The 16,729-nt window shown below is 44.9% G+C and overlaps 1 protein-coding gene and 1 pseudogene across 1 annotated transcript in view; one reads left to right on the top strand and one right to left on the bottom strand.

Annotated features, from left to right (window-relative positions):
* Nucleotides 1–11,254, bottom strand: part of prex2 (phosphatidylinositol-3,4,5-trisphosphate-dependent Rac exchange factor 2) — a 624,716-nt gene extending 613,462 nt beyond the window's left edge. The window contains exon 1 of the mRNA XM_038808469.1: nucleotides 10,836–11,254. Coding sequence (XP_038664397.1) covers nucleotides 10,836–10,976 — 141 coding nt within the window. The 5' untranslated portion in view covers nucleotides 10,977–11,254. The remainder of the gene's footprint in view (nucleotides 1–10,835) is intronic.
* Nucleotides 11,255–14,556: 3,302 nt separating this feature from the next.
* Nucleotides 14,557–15,523, top strand: LOC119972136 (annotated as a pseudogene).
* The last annotated feature ends 1,206 nt before the right edge of the window (nucleotides 15,524–16,729 follow it).

Genomic DNA, 16,729 nt, shown 5'->3' with positions numbered 1-16,729 from the left:
TCCTCCCTTTGCCCACACCCGGGGATGAAGAGGATTTCGACACGTTCCCAGAGTCTCCGAAGACCAAGCCGCCGCCGGAGTTGCCACCAGCACTACAGCGATCCCTACGACAGATTAAGGCACCGGACTGCCTGAATTTATAATTTTAACTGTACTTTTAAACACAATTTCCTGTATATAGTTCTCCACCACCCCCGCTGGACTCATTTTTAACAGGGGGTGAATGTGGTAGTCACCACTGATGTATATATTGTATATACAGGATGTTGTTATAGGTGCTTTATGGTAAGGCCCCTGTACTACAGGCACGAGGGTAGATCCCTGCCTGCTGTCTCTGCACAGTAGGCGGAGTATAAATATGTGTGCTCCCCGTACAGCAGCCATTTCATCAGCTGCTGTAGGAGGCCACACATCTCAGTGTAATAAAGCCTCGATTACATCCTACTCTCGTCTTTGTGCAATTGACCGGGAGCAGCAATGCAATAAGCTTCACATCAGGCTTTGCCTGCTGGCCAAGGGTTGCACATAGAGTCTAAATTTCTGCTTGTAAACACGCCAATTTTCATCTATTTTACCCGAGACTTGAAGCTGAAGGGGTGCCTTCAAACCTTCCACCTCTAACTTCAGTCTTACCGTGCGTTGAGTTCCAGATGACCGTAATTCACCAGGTCAACGGAAGAATTTTCTCTTTTCTTTCTTCAGCCTATTTCGCCCCATCTTCTCCTTTGTTATCTTTCATTGTTCTGAGCACCTGGTACCATGTTGTCTCCTATGTTACGACTATGGTAATGATGTACACAGAACATCTAGCTGCTTAACTAGAAAGATGATTTATTAACAAACGCGTGGAAAGATAACTAACAAACGATAATAAGACGACGGCTACTAAATGAATTCAGTAAATTCTCCTGGAGCTACTCTAAGTGTAACTATTCTCTTGTATGACTTACTACCAACTGCCAGGAGTCTCAAGTCACATGGTAGATCTCTATCGCCACCTGCTGGTTGGAGGTCATATCGATAACTATATACATTGCTTTTTGCATATCACCACCTGTCCATTGTCAGGGTGTGGATTTATAGTTCTTGCAGATGGAGGGCCATGGTGAACATTGTAATCAGACTGAAGTGATATCTAAGTTGGTTCCAACCACTGGGCTTGTTGAATAACTGGTGTGAAGAACTGGGAAATGGAAGTGGGGCCATGGCCAGTGTTTGGAGGGATGTCCCCAGAGAGGAGGTCGCCTCCATTTTTACGCACTCCGCCCCCTGGCTCTCTGACCCATCCCCATACTCTTTCTGAGGTAGTGGCCCAGTGTTAGAAAAGGAGGTTCGGGAGGGCTAGGTCTCCCATATTCCTCCTTCTTTGAAGTATGCTATTTCGGATCCTTGTGTTCTTCGTACCCGTCCCCCACACAAATGCCATGATTAATTTGTCTACTTTGTTGAAGAAGGCCTTGGGGAAGAAGATCAGAAGGGATCTGAACATGAAGAGGAACCTAGGAAACACATTCAGCTTGATCGTCTCCCACCAGGGAGAACAGGAGCGAGTCCTACCTCCGCAAGTCCATCTTTACCTCCTCTGCCAGACTCGATCGGTTCCATTTGTGGATCTGTGTCTAGTCGTGGGCTATTTGGATCCCAGGTTTTGGAATATGATTTGGGCCAGCTTAAAAGGCAACCTCCCCAGCTCTGGTTTCCCCCCTGTGGGTTCATGGGGAAAATTTCGCTCTTGCTCAGGTTGAGTTTGTAAGCGGAGAAGGGTCCAAATTCCTTCAGGAGTTCCTTTATTCTTCCCAAGCTGGCTAATTGGTTTAAGACATAGAGGAGGTCATCGCATAGAGTGAGACTTTGTGCTCCCTGTCTCCCCTCAGGATACCGCTCCACCCCATCGCCGCTCTAAGGGCGATAGCCAGTGGCTCAATTGTCAGGAAAAATAGCATCCCTACCTCATGCCTCTGTGCAGCAGGAAGTATTCAGAGCTGGTGGCATTTGTCCATACAATCGCCATGGGAGCGCAGTACATTAATTTTACCAATGAGGTGAACCCTGGCCCAAACCCAAACCGTTCCAGTACCTCCATCAGGTAACTCCATTCGACTCTGTCAAAGGCAAGTCCAAAATCCTACCAACTGTCCTGGCTTGAGACAATTCACACCTCTTTAACCTGGGATCACCCCCTATCTCTGGATCTGTAATGATTTGATTACCCGCAAATGCTTGCATTCCAAGCACTGTCTGGCATCTCTGACTTTGTCTATATAAATGTTTCTGGAACATACCTCTCCATTCACCTGATGAAGGAGCTGCGCTCCGAAAGCTCGTGTTTGAAACAAACCTGTTGGACTTTAACCTGGTGTTGTAAGACTTCTTACTGTGCTCACCCCAGTCCAACGCTGGCATCTCCACATCATGGCAAAAAGGTTAGGATGGGTTATTGGGTTACATGGATAGGGGTGGAAGTGAGGGCTTAAGTGGGTTGGTGCAGACTCGATGGGCCAAATGGCCTCCTTCTGCACTGTATGTTCTATGTCCAGGTTATTGGAAATGCGATAATCTTTTTCATGTTCACCTGGTCTTCAGATAGTGAGAAAATAATCACTCTTATTGTGGCTATAACTTAGGAATCATATGTATAACTTAGACAATTATACAAGGTCTTTTTTTTTATAAATTTAGAGTACCCAATTATTTTTTTTCCAATTAAGGGGCAATTTAGCATGGCCAATCCACCTAACCTGCACATCTTTGGGTTGTGGGGTGAAACCCACATAGACACGGGGAAAATGTGCAAACTCCACACGGACAGTGACCCAGGGCCGGGATTTGAACCCGGGTCCTCAGCTAACCACTGTGCCACGTGCCGCCCCTATTATACAAGGTCAATCAGCAAAGGAGATTTAAATAAACTAAACATTTAAGCTACAGCTTCACAGTTCGCAAAATAATTCTCTGCCGGTGGGATTCTCCATTTCGCCGGCAGAGCACCCCTGCCCGCGGGTTTCCCGGTAACATAGGGGTGCCGACAATGGGAAATCCCAGTGATGGGAATGGAGAATCCCCCTGCCAGTGACGGCGCGCCACCAAGTAACATGCGACCGGGGAGGCAGAAAATTCGCCCCAACATGTTTTACTCTCGATAATATTGAACAAGGACCAGCATTCATAACACAGAAAACTTATGGATGTTGAGTCCACTCTCACACAACCTTCAAGTATTCACTTCTCTATCAATAAAATAAGAGCTGCAGAACTGACAGGAAGTTCCTGAATATATTTCTCTATGCAAGCACAGAGGCATCAATCGACCCCTTCCTTGAAAGACAGCATGTGGGGCAACCCCACCATGAGAACTGGGTTCACACTTTACTGGCATTGCCATTGATCAGTGAAAAATGACAGCCAGCCTCCACAGAATCTACAGGATGGCTCCCCAGTAATGAGTTCTGTTCCTTTGAAAAGCTACATTCCTGAACCACTGGACTGTGTTTGCAACAAAAACATCAAAACAGCCCAACCACAGTATGTTTCTTCCCCCAAGAGAAAAATCCAAGAATATGGAAAAATATAGCACTCTAATTGACTCTGCAGTTCATTTGACCAGTCTCAAGTGCTAATACCTTTACATCACTCGCTCTTTTAAATAGCTAATCTATGCTCTCCTGCTTCCTTGGACAGTACTTTCCATTGGGTCGGCAGAAGCATTGATTTTGCATGCCATCGAGACCCAATGTCTTATCTTTCTTTGATTTCCTCAGGTGATATATTTATTTTCCTACTTTCTTTGATTTCCATCGAGCCCTGAAATTCGGTGAGGATGAGTTATGATGGTCTCCTCTTTTGAGCATAGAAGAATATCCCTGTTACCTTAACGTCCAACCTCTTTGTTTTATTTTAGCTGCCCTCTTTTACCATGTTACTGTGCTACCTGTAGCTTTAGACGGTATTTCAAAGCATTTCACCTGGCCTTTTTTCCTTTAACGGTGCTGTCCAGTCAATTTCCTTAGTTCACATTTCATCCCGTCAAAGCCTGCTCTTTGAATATCACTGTTGTAATGCACTTTGCTATCAAAATCCTAACCTTAAGCTTCACTTTATTTGTGGTCACTCATATTATGGAGCCGGTTAGCACAGCTGGCTGGACAGCTGGTTCGTGATGCGGAGCGATGCCAGCACCACAGGTTCAATTGCCGTACCAGCTGAGGTTACCCATGAAGGAACCTTCCCTGAGGTGTGCTGACCCTCAGGTTAAATCACCACCAGTCAGTTCTCTTTCTCAAAAGGGGAGAGAAATCCATGGTCCTCAGGAACTATGGCAACTTCCATTTCATTCATATTAAAGTATACATTATATTTGGGTTGGTCAACATCTGTTTGTTACTTAATATCAGGTCCAATAATGTCACTCGTCATATCCGTTCATTGACCATTGTTCCATATAAACAATCCAACAATGCATCCTCCGTACTTTTCCCCAATCTCTCTCTCGTAATTTGAAGTTCCTCATAATAAATGCTTGTATCCCTGCACTTGCTTTATTTATTTAACTGGAAAATCTTTGGCTCAATTCCTCCTTCTGATCCGGCGGTCAAAAGCAAACACCCACAATTAATTTTCTCCCCTCATGTTGCATATCCTCGTTGCAAGATTTCCCCATTTTCCATACAATAGGTTTTTGTCCAAGTCATTAATGAACTGGGTTTCTGGGATGCCTCGGGTATAATAACCTCCGAAGACCTACAGATATTGGAACACTGGAACAAATTAGGCCTTTCAATACTTAAGCATGTGCCACCATTCAATCAAGTTACAGCTGAGCTATACCTCCACTCTGTTTACCCATTCTGATCTATATGAATCAATATCTTTGTCTAACAAAGATCCATTAATCAATCCAGTCTTGAAATTTCAACTGACTTAGCATTCACAGCCTTTTGCAAGAGAGTGTTCCAGGTTTCCATTGCTATTTGTATGAGAAGATGCTTTCTGAGTTCATTTCCAAGTTGCCTGGCTCAAATCTTTTTTTTAGATTATATTCTTTTGTTCTGATCCCTCACCAGATGCGTTAGTTTCTCTTTATCTCCCCTATTGATACCCTGAACTATTTATTCAAAGACCTTGAACAGTCCAAAGATGTGCGGGTTAGGTGGATTGGCCATGCTAAATTGCCCGTAGTGTAAGGTTAATGGGGGGATTGTTGGGTTATGGGTATACGGGTTACATGGGTTTAAGTAGGGTGATCATTGTTCGGCACAACATCGAGGGCCGAAGGGCCTGTTCTGTGCTGTACTGTTCTATGTTCTATGTTCTAGATCACCCCATCTAAATTCAAGAAAAATCAAACCAAATTTTTGCAACCTGTGCCTTAATTTAATCACGGTATCATTCTGGTGAATTATCTCTGTACCCCTCCAAGGGCACTAGATCTTTCCTGAGATCCAGTTCCCAAAACTGAACACAGGTCATCTTTTCCTGCCTCAGATTGGGCCAAAATGGAAGTGGGCATGAAAGAAAATTGCCAATACACAGCGCAGTCAGAAGTTCCAACTCTGCCAGCAGCAGCTTTCGGTCAGCAGGGGTCAAGGCAGGCTTCAGAATTGACTCATCACTATTAACAGGACATTTAGAACACTTAAGGGACGAATATAAGTCCAACTTTTGGAATTTTGGAGCCCTCAGGTTCCAGACACATTTGAGGACAGACGTGCAGTAAGTTGGAGGTGAGTCAGGAGAGAAGAAAACTCAATCAAGGTGAATTGCATGAAATAAGATGGTGAGCTATAGAGCAGTACACAATAAGGAAAGGGTGGAAGGACAATTGAAGGTGAATACTGGTAGGAGTTAATGTCATAGTAAATACATAGGAAGATGTCTGTCACACAAAGATTGTGCTCCACCTCGGTTCCCACATTTTGGCAGCTAACTGGATGACTGACCCTCCTTTACCTAATTAACGGCCTGACCCAGAGAACACTGCTCGATTCTGCTTCCCCATGGTAATGGGTTTGTGACCCAGTCTCAAGCCTCTCCCATTTCCCATCTCATATTGGAAAATCTGATCCCGGTATTCCATCTGGGGTTTGACCAATGCGTTAATAACTGAAAACTAGCATCTTCATTTTTGTATCTCAACCCATTTGAGATAAAAGGCCAACATTCCATTAAACTATGGCTATTTTTGTAGCTATGCACTAACCTTCCCTCCTTTGTATACATGGACATCTAAATGACCACAGCTCCTAGTCTCTCAGCATTAAGAAAATGTTCTGATTTGTCTTTCTAAAGTAAACTAACTCATTCCTCTCCACAATGAACTCTGCCTGATATAGATTTCCCCACTCAGTTTATTTATATTCTTTATAGAATATGTCCATGTGTAACTTCCTTCTCAATTTCACATTCTAATAGAATAAAATTTGCAAACTAGTATTTACAGCTTTATATTCCTTCATCCCAGTCATTAATGATGAAAAACAGGTGCTGACTTGCAGTGGCAGCCATGGAGTACATAAGGTGGCTCCTGCCTGAGGACTAGTTTTTTGGCCCTTTTTGCAGGGGTGGAGCAGGTGGAAAAGTGGTGAAATAGAAGAACTAAGATTTCTCCTCCAGTAAGTGATGTCAAAGAGTTACCAGGGAAGGAGTGTGTTGAACTAGGGGCATTCTTTGGACCTGGAGCGAACATGTGGATCGGGGGGGGGAAAGATAACAGAGGGACCTGTGGCATTGTTGCCCGCTCAGTGGTCGACAGACATGTTGGTTGAGTTCCTATTAGGTCACTGAAGACTTGGTGAGAGTGGCAGAACCATTTCCGGCTTCCCTGGAGAGGGTGGAAGAGTGGTTGGAGTCGTAGACTTCGTCGATCCAGAAGGTTCAGGGGATGGTTGCTGACCACAAAGATTGGATTACCTCTGTAGACAGAGATGGTGGTGATTTTTGAGGAACAAAGTAAACTGAGGACCAAGGCTGATGACCTGGAGACAGCTCAAGACAGCAAATTTCAAGGATGGTGGGGCTGCCTAAAGGCATTGAGGGTGCCAGAACCACAGAATATGTGGCAAAGATGTGCAAGCAGTTGGCGAAAGAGGTGGCCTTTGTGTGCTTGACCCCAGGCTGGACCGGTCATGCCCCAAATCCCTGAAGGTATCAGGAGTGGCAAAGGAGTTGCTTGGGTTCATGGAGCAGATGGGGGTGGATCCATGGTGGTTTGGGTTCCCAAGAGCAAAGGAGCTTTCTTTCTTTTCACATGTACACTGCATTTACTCCCGTATCAACTATTTTATTATGGATAAGGCACTTCGGCTTTCAAGTGATATGACTTAGCGATTATCATATCGGACCATGTGCCACACTTTGCGAATCAGTGCATGGAGAAGGGAGGCACCCAGCGACCACCATAGTGGTTGCATGCGGCACTGTTGATGGACAAGAGTGCATGAGAGGATTGGAGTGATATGTTGAATTAAATAAGAACAAGGAGCTGTCTCCCTCCACTTTCTGGGAGGCGTTGATGGCAGTAATCAGGAACAAGCTAATTTCAATAAATGTGCATAGAGAGAAGGTGAGAGGTTGGAGCAGGCCATTCTAGCAGGGCATCAGCAGTATTCGGCCACCCCAGAGGAGGAGTTGTAGAACATAGAACATACAGTGCAGAAGGAGGCCATTCGGCCCATCGAGTCTGCACCAACCCACTTAAGCCCTCACTTCCACCCTATCCCCGTAACCCAATAACCTTAGGAGGTTTCCGTTTTGGCTGGTCAGGTCGAGTTTATAGTATCTGGGAATATGGGTGTCACATAGCTGGGCTCTATTGCACAAGTTGAATGTGGCCAAACTGGTAGAGGGATTGAAGGAGGATTTAAAGAGGTGGGATGTTCTCCCGTTATCGCTGGCAGGGCGGGTTCAAACCGTAAAAATTACAATCCTTCCAAATTTTTTTTCCCAGAATATCCCAATTTTCCTACCAACTTTCTTTTTGGGAGGGTTAACAGGATGATTTCAACCTGTGTGTGGGAAGGGAAAGTGCCTTAGATCCGAAGAGCATTTTTGCAGAGACAGGCAGTCAGGGGGATTGATATTGCAGAATTTTGTGAACTATTATTGGCGCCAAATGTTGAGAAGGTTCACAAATGGATCATAGAGGGAGGGTCGGTTTGAGGGCAGCTTCGTGTATCGGGTCAAGTCTGAGGGCGCTGGTGATGGCTCCACTTCCATTCTCGCTGGCCAAGCACTCTACGAGTCCGGTAGTCATTGCCTCGTTAAGAGTTTGGAATCAGTTTAGGAAACATTTTAAGCTGGAGGGAATGTGAGCATCAATATGTGGAAATCATAGATTTATTCCAGCATGGTTGGATTCGATACACAGGGTTTGGGAATGGGAGGGGACAGAGAGGTTTAGAGACTTATTTGTGGAGGGTAGAGCTGGGGTACAGGTAGAAACGTTTCAGCTTCTGAGGGGGAAAGGGTTCCGGTACATACAGGTTAGGAATTTTGTGAGGGAGCAGCTGGTTATGTTTCCTCAGTTACTGCTCCTTCATTGCTGGACAAGATAATTTCTGAGGATGAGATAGGAGAGAGCATGAACTCCATTTTTTATGGATATTTGATGGAGAGGGACTCACTGGAGGAGATAAAGCGGATGTGGGAGGAGGATCTGGATGGTGCATTTGGGGGGGGGGGGGGGCGCGATGTGGAGTGAGACCTTACATAGGATAAACCCAAGCCCATGTGCAAGATTGAGCTTGATTCAATTTAAAGTGGTGCACAGCACACATACAATGAAGTTGTGCATGAATGGATTTTTTCCGGAGGTGGAGGACAGATGTAAATCGCTTATTGTCACGAGTAGGCTTCAATGAAGTTACTGTGAAAAGCCCCTGCAGGGGGGGGGGGGGGGGGGGGGGGGGGGGGCTTGCCTCCAGACAAGAACTTGAGGAGCAGACAGGAATATTTCTCTTCCATTTTGGCTTAAGTTATGACACAAAGCTTGGGTGCTATGGTGCCACCACTGGTCAGTGGGCAGAATTGCAGTGAGAATTTTACATAAGCATTCTCAGTTATAATTTTGGTAATGACATTTTATAATAATAATCTTTATTGTCACAAGTAGGCTCACATTAACACTGCAGTGAAGCTACTGTGAAAATCCTCTGGTTGCCACATTCCGGCACCTGTTCAGGTACACAGATGGAGAATTCAGAATGTCCAAATTACCTAACAGCACATCTTGTCATGGAAAACAGACAGGGATTGAGTGCCAGGGTAACTTTTTCAAATTATAAGTTATAGCAAGCAAATTTTTAAAACAATACCTAGTTACCTGATTGCCTAACCACTCAGTCAAACCCTACTTCCAATTTCAAGGGCAAAATACTGCATTTGCTGGAAATCAGAAATAAAAACAGAAAATATTTAAATGCTCGGGCCTTACAGTATTTATAGTGAGAGTAGGAACCAATATGCCTAAAGGCCATGAATCTGAAACATCTGTTCTTTCGCTTCAGATGTTGCTGACCTGCAAAATATTTCCAGCACCTCTTGTGGTTTTATTCTTGTTTCAGACTGAATTGATATGAATCTACTATCAGCACAATATGCTTCACAGCGCCCACCCACATCAATTTTCAAATGTTAATGCTGTGAATAGGTTAACACTGCAATTTTAATGATGTACATGGAACGTCTAAATTATATCTTCTTATTCATTGAACATTTTGGTTAGGAATCGGTTATGCCCCCACTTTACAGGTGGTTTCCTGAACCGCCATGTAATTATGATATGAATGTAAAGCAACTGACCACGTTATCCCTGAAATGCACAAAACAGTTAAAAACGTCCAACAAAAAAAAAATCGCTTCTTTGTTTTGTTGCATTTTTCCTTCAGGATACCAACCATCTCGCAGCCTATTGTCCAGTCTCCTTCCTAATCCCTCGGGGCTCCCTGAGATCAGGAAATAAAGTTCATATAAATAGGCACCAAATTCCCGGGATTCGCGTCATTTCCTCTCTAATCACAGTCAAGCCAAATCGCCTTTTCCCAGCGTTTCCCGCAGGGCTGCTCATTGTACTGTGCAAAGTTTCTCACCATCTGCAAAGTTTCTACTGATGATACATTATTGGCATTTTCGCTATTTCTCAGAAGACACCTGAATTGCGTTTATTCTGCAGAGTACATTGGCGTCATGTAGAACTGCGAGGCTCTTAACTATAAAGTATATTTGGACTGTTGTTCACATTGGGGGAATCTGTGCACGTCGTTAGCCACAACAATCAGAAATGCAATTGGAGAAGCATTGAAACGATGCACAAAACTTTAGCACAGCAAGAAAATACAGACTAGACCAAGCACTTTCTAGTTTGTGCACGATCAGTCCTGGGTATAAATTGCCGTTTGCAGGTATTGCTGTATGATGAGCAACGTGTTTGGACTTATAACTACTCCAGAACTTTTGCTCCAATACTTAAAATGTGTGGAGTGTGTTCAGAGACGATCAGAAGGTGGATACATTCCACTTTCGCTCACATTGTTACACTTAGCATGTATGCAAAATTAAACACGTGACTGATTTTACTCCGGATGATTGACCTGAAAGAATTAAATGAAATTCTAGTTGTCCAACTAGATTCATTAATGTTCATCTGGTTTATTATTAACGAATTAATAGTATCACAATCTAGCAAACTATCATTTGGACCACATTTCACGCAGAGTCATTGAAGATCTTCGTGTTATTTCTGAATAGACAAAAATACACATCCCTTCAGCTGTAATTGAAACCGGTCCATGAAACTTGTTCAACGCAGGCGGTTTAAAAAGTAAACGTAGAAGTAAACTTACGGAGACGAGAAACTCCAGTGTGTCTACATAATCTCTCTCCGTCTTCAGGATTTCAGTCAAAACACAAACTCGAAGACGAAGCTGCTTCTCCAAATCCTTGCCGCTAATTTCTCCTTTACTCTCCGACTTTTCTTCGGTCATTTTACTTAAGCAATACCTTTTTTTATTAGCAGCAGCTCGTGCCGAAGTATCACCACCTCGTTCCCCTTCCAAAAACGTATGTTTTTCTCGTCACGTGAGAGGGATCATTCTGTCAGTATGAGGGAAAATAAACATTCTTTTGCTCGGATTTCGGCGACAGTTTGATGTTTTAGAGGAGGAATGGCGGTAGGGCTGTTTTCCGTGAGCTGGGCGACTGGAATAAATCAAGGAAGCAGGCTAGTCGGGGAGTGCACAGGAATCGGGCAGGCGCTGAGTGTTGCAAGGGGAACCACATGGAAAAACTGTGGGAAAGGCACTATTAAGTTTATACATTCATCAAACGCTTCCAATGTGACCCCAGTGGAATCAGGAAAGAGGAAAGGAAAACAATCTTGGAAACTGTAGCTTGCGACACATGTTGGTTAGAATACAGTCCCTGTTTCATAACATTGCATTTGTTAAGTGTTTGGAATGTGGACAATGTTTGCCTGAAATTTGCTCCCAGTCCAGGTTTTGTGCTCTTGATCCTGCGGAGAAAGATGTCAGATGTCCAGGAATCTTTTGCATTGCTAAATTTAGAGGGGAATCAATTCACCTTTTGCCCAAAAAGTTTACATTTTTGAGATTGATAGATCAGCATGTAATAAAAATTAGAAATCTAAAAGAGGGAGAACATTTTAAAATGGACTAAATTTATTGCAAAAATTGCATTTATGTATCGTGCTTTGCTAGAATTTCCTGTGGCAGAAGGGTCGATAACCAAAAGGTGACTGAAAAAGAATCAGTCAAGAAGACAAATGTTGCAGTTTGCTGTGATCTATAATGTAGGGTACGATTTAACCAAAAAGTTTCAAGTGGTAGCAAGTGAGAAGTGCCGTGAGCTTCCCGATGCTTGGCCCGGTGAGGCCGCCACCACTAGAAAATGTTAATGGGTCCACTTAACTAGGCCCCATGGGCTTCATGCCGCAAATGATGGCCCGCCGGCTGATTCGCCGGGACCACGCTCACCGGCCCCCTGCTAACAAGGGAGAGCAGCACTGAAACCGGTCTTGCACAGTCAACCCCACTCAGCTCACAGCCATGCCGCCGAGACTAGTCCCATGATTCATCATGATTTGGCAGCGTTTCCCAGTCTACAGTGACCCAGTACCAGGTGGACCTTGGTGAAGCGCTTTGGGGCATGTCCCAGTCTCAGGTGGGCTTTCCAAAGAACATCCCTGTCGCTGGGGGAGGTCTCCCAGTCCCATGTGGACAGATCCAAGGCACTGCGGGACATGGGCAGCACGGTAGCATTGTGGATAGCACAATTGCTTCACAGCTCCAGGGTCCCAGGTTCGATTCCGGCTTGGGTCACTGTCTGTGCGGAGTCTGCACATCCTCCCCATGTGTGCGTGGGTTTCCTCCGGGTGCTCCGGTTTCCTCCCACAGTCCAAAGATGTGCAGGTTAGGTGGATTGGCCATGATAAATTGCCCTTAATGTCCAAAATTGCCCTTAGTGTTGGGTGGGGTTACTGGGTTATGGGGATAGGGTGGAGGTGTTGACCTTGGGTAGGGTGCTCTTTCCAAGAGCCGGTGCAGACTCGATGGGACAAATGGCCTCCTTCTGCACTGTAAATTCTATAATTCTATGATGTCCCATTCTCAGGTGGGTATAGTCGAGGCTTTGCAGAGCATATGCCGGTCAATGGGGACATGTCCCAGTTGTAGGTAGGCATTGCCGGGGAGCCCCATAGCAAATGGCAGTCACTGAGGAGCATCGCCGAGGGCATCAACACTGTGCTGCAGAATTGGGCGTTGCCAGGGCTAAATGATGCAGGGGCAGCCAGGGCTTGGTGCAGCTGCCCCTTGTCATCATATACACACAGGTATATGATGGTGCACAGACAGGCATTGATTGACACACAGGATGACCAATGAACACACAGAACACAGCAGCCAATCACCAGACAGGACACGGCCACTATAAAGACAGGGGGCACTAGTTTTCCTGCTCTCTTGGGAAGCAGCCTCTGAGACAGTCAGAGCCCGTGAGCAACAACCATGTGGTGGTAAGATAGTCTGGTCAGGTTAGCCTCAGGTCTCCAGTCAACTCAGCATAGTGTCAACCCACAGTTAAAGTATGTATGATAGTTAAGAGTTCAATAAAATAGAGTTGCATTTCTTCAAGTGTTGGAAACCATTCCACCAGGCCGTGCCATAACCAACAACAGTGCACCCTGGGGGGGGGGGGGGCACCGAGCAAGATCACGGAACTGACATCCCAGAGGGGATACTCAAGGCCACCCTTATCCTCAAAAAAGTTCAACCGAAGCGAAAACAGTCAGAGAGGGAGTCCCGTCTCAGTAGAAAGGACTTACTTTTTTAAAATAAATATCGAGTACCAATTAATTTTTTCCAATTAAAGGGCAATTTAGCGTGGCCAATTCGCTTATTCTATACATCTTTTAGGTTGTGGGGGCAAAACCCACGCAACCACGGGGAGAATGTGCAAATTCCACACGGACAGTGACCCAGAACTGGGATCGAATCTGGGACCTCGGCGCCGTGAGGCAGCAGCCCTAACCACTGTGCCACCGTGCTGCCCGAGAAAAGACTTACTTGACCCCAAGTAAGAGATAAAGAGACAAATATAGTCCAGTCATCATCAGGATAACAAACAGTCTTCCTGGGCCTAAAAATATAAAAGCACAGATGCTCTGGATTAAAGTTGAACCATGGAAAACAAACCAAAACTGGGCTAGCTCGAACTGAGGGGGTCTTCCATGGACAAACTAACCCTACAAACTCTCGCCCTCCACCCCTCACCCCGCTCCGGCTCTTCCCATCTTCTATCTAGGTGAGACAGGCAGGGGGAAGTCACAAAAGCACCCCCTCCCCCCCCACCAGGATTGTCAATCCATATAAGACCTGAATATATTTAGGATAAATGGATAATAATGGTACAGGCCCTCGCATTCACATTATTTATTATTCACTTCCCTGTAAACCAGTGGTTCCCAACGTGGGGCGTACACCCCACAAGGGGGCAATTTGATTTTTAAGGGGGGCAATTGAGCACGACTGAGGAGGTCTGGGTCCAAATTTTCGATTTTTATTTTTTTGGATTTTCCATCAGGTAAACATATGTAGTTTATGTTTCAGATGTTATTTTGAGTAAATAATTTTTTGGGGGTAAAAAAGGTCTTTATTGTGTAGTTATTACATAATCACCATACCATCGCTCTTCATGCACGTCGCACGAAGCGCGCGAGGTCATGGGAGAACCTTATTTATTGAATTGGATTTAGAAATGCGATTCAAAGAGCTTTTGCTAAGTTACCCTTATAATATCTATTTTCTCCGTTTTCTCTCAAGGGAAAGCAATCCATTTTCTGAGAATTCACAGTCCAAACAATCGTAAACAAAGAAGTTGTTTTGGTGTTTCCACGCAAGGTAATTGATACATATTTCTTTGTCTGCTCGTGAATATATTTGATTATTTAGTATTATGATGATACTAGAAGATGCATACAGTGTCAGAGATGAAAACTAAATAGTCCAAATGCGTAATATTTGACTAGAAAATAGACAGTAAGATAATACACATAGTTTAGGCTGGCGTATCATATGACCTTGAGTGTGACGAATATCATCAATATATTTATTTCAGTCACAAACCCTATGCATAAAATGAGTAGTGCAAGCAAGAAGAAAGTTCGTCAGTATTCAGAGGAATATTTAAAACTTGGTTTCATACCCGCTGTCCATGATGAACGGTCACCTTTCTGCCTCTAATGCCAACAATGCTTGACCAACGAATCAATGAAACAAGGTCGTCTTGAGGCGCATTTGAAGGCGAAACATAGTGCGTTTGTAAATTCAGATTAGAATTACTTCAAATCTTTAAAGGATAAGTTTGAAAAAAGATCAACAATAAAGTCTCTGTTCACTGCACAAACTGTTACTGTCAGTCGTACTCTTGAGGCTAGTTATGAAATTTCTTTACTCATTGCTAAATCTGGAAAAAATCATACAAAAGGGGAAAATTTAATTAAACCATCAATATCAGCATTTCTTAAAACAGTTCTGGAAAAGATGACAAAGATGTTAAAGCCATGCCATTCAGTAACAACACTGTTAGGAGAAGAATAGATGAAATGAGTGAAGATATTGAAACACAACTTGTTGAAAAGCTGAAATCAAGAAAATTCTCAGTACAAATGGATGAATCAACTGTGAGAGACAGTGAGGCCTTATTGCTAACCTATGTAAGATATATTGATAAAGGTGAATTTGCTGAAGAAATGTTATTCTGCAAATCGTTAGAGACCACCACTACCGCCACTGATATATATAATAAACTAAAACACTACTTAGATGTCAATAATATACCAATGGAAAACATAACATCTTGTGCAGCTGATGGTGCTCCTGTTATGATGGGCAAGAAAAATGGCTGCTTAAAATTGATGAAAGATGAGAATCCGGAAATGCTTCTTGTGCACTGTGTTATTCATAGAGAGAACTTAGTGTCGAAAAATATTTCTCCTGTACTTAATTTTTTTTAAAATAATTTTTATTGAAAGAGTTTTTCCATACAAACATTTACCCCTACTAATTTTTAAATTATTTACAACACAATCCCTCTAGGCAAATGTCCCTCCCTCGCCCGCCCTCTCGCGCGCACCAGTCCTCCCCCCCCCCCCCCCCCCAGGCAACCTTAACAAACAAGGCAGCCTATAGTTTCAGACATGAGCAGCGAGCAGACTTGCCCGCGTTACAGTCGTGCATGTCCCCCCACGACCCTTGCTGCCCCCCCCCTCCCCCCCCTCCCCCCCCCTCCCTCCCCCCCTCCCCCCCCCCCCCCCGGGTTGCTGCTGCCACGACCCCGAACGTCTATCTCTGATCTAAAAAGTCAAGGAAAGGTTGCCACCCGCCTGGAGAATCCCTGTACCGACCCTCTCAGGGCAAATTTGATCCTTTCTAGCTGAATATAGCTAGCCATATCGTTAATCCAAGTTTCAACGCTTGGAGGCCTCGCGTCCTTCCATTGAATTAATATCCTTCGTCGAGCCACTAGGGATGCAAAGGCCAGTATTCCGGCCTCCCTAGCCTCCTGTACCCCCGGTTCTACCCCGACCCCAAAGATCGCAAGCCCCCATCCTGGTTTGACCCTGGACCCCACCACCTTCGACACCGTCCTTGCCACCCCCTTCCAGAACCCTTCCAGCACCGGACATGCCCAGAACATATGCACATGGTTCGCTGGGCTTCACAGACATCTGACACACCTGTCCTCACCCCCAAAGAACCGGCTCATCCTTGTCCCCGTCATGTGAGCTCTATGCAGCACCTTAAATTGAATGAGGCTCAGCCTCGCACACGAGGAGGAAGAATTGACCTTCTCCAGTGCATCCGCCCACGTCCCGTCTTCTATCTGCTCTCCCAGCTCCCCTTCCCACTTGGCTTTCAGCTCCTCCCCTGATGCTTCTTCCGCCTCCTGCATTATCTTGTAGATGTCTGATATCTTCCCCCCTCCGACCCAGACCCCCGAGAGCACCCTATCACTCGCCCCCTTACTGGGGAGCAGGGGGAACCCCTCCACCTGCCGTCTAGCAAATGCCTTCACTTGTAAATATCTGAACATGTTTCCCGGGGGGAGCTCAAACTTCTCCTCCAGCCCTCCCAGGCTCGCAAACCTCCCCTCTATAAACAGGTCCTTCAGCTGCCGTATGCCCACCCTGTACCAGCTCTGAAATCCCCCGTCGATGTTC

The sequence above is a fragment of the Scyliorhinus canicula genome, chromosome 10 (genome assembly GCF_902713615.1).
Source record: "Scyliorhinus canicula chromosome 10, sScyCan1.1, whole genome shotgun sequence".
NCBI lineage: Eukaryota > Metazoa > Chordata > Chondrichthyes > Carcharhiniformes > Scyliorhinidae > Scyliorhinus > Scyliorhinus canicula.
The sequence above is the reverse complement of the archived record's forward strand: the minus strand, read 5'-3'. Positions and strand labels throughout refer to the sequence as shown.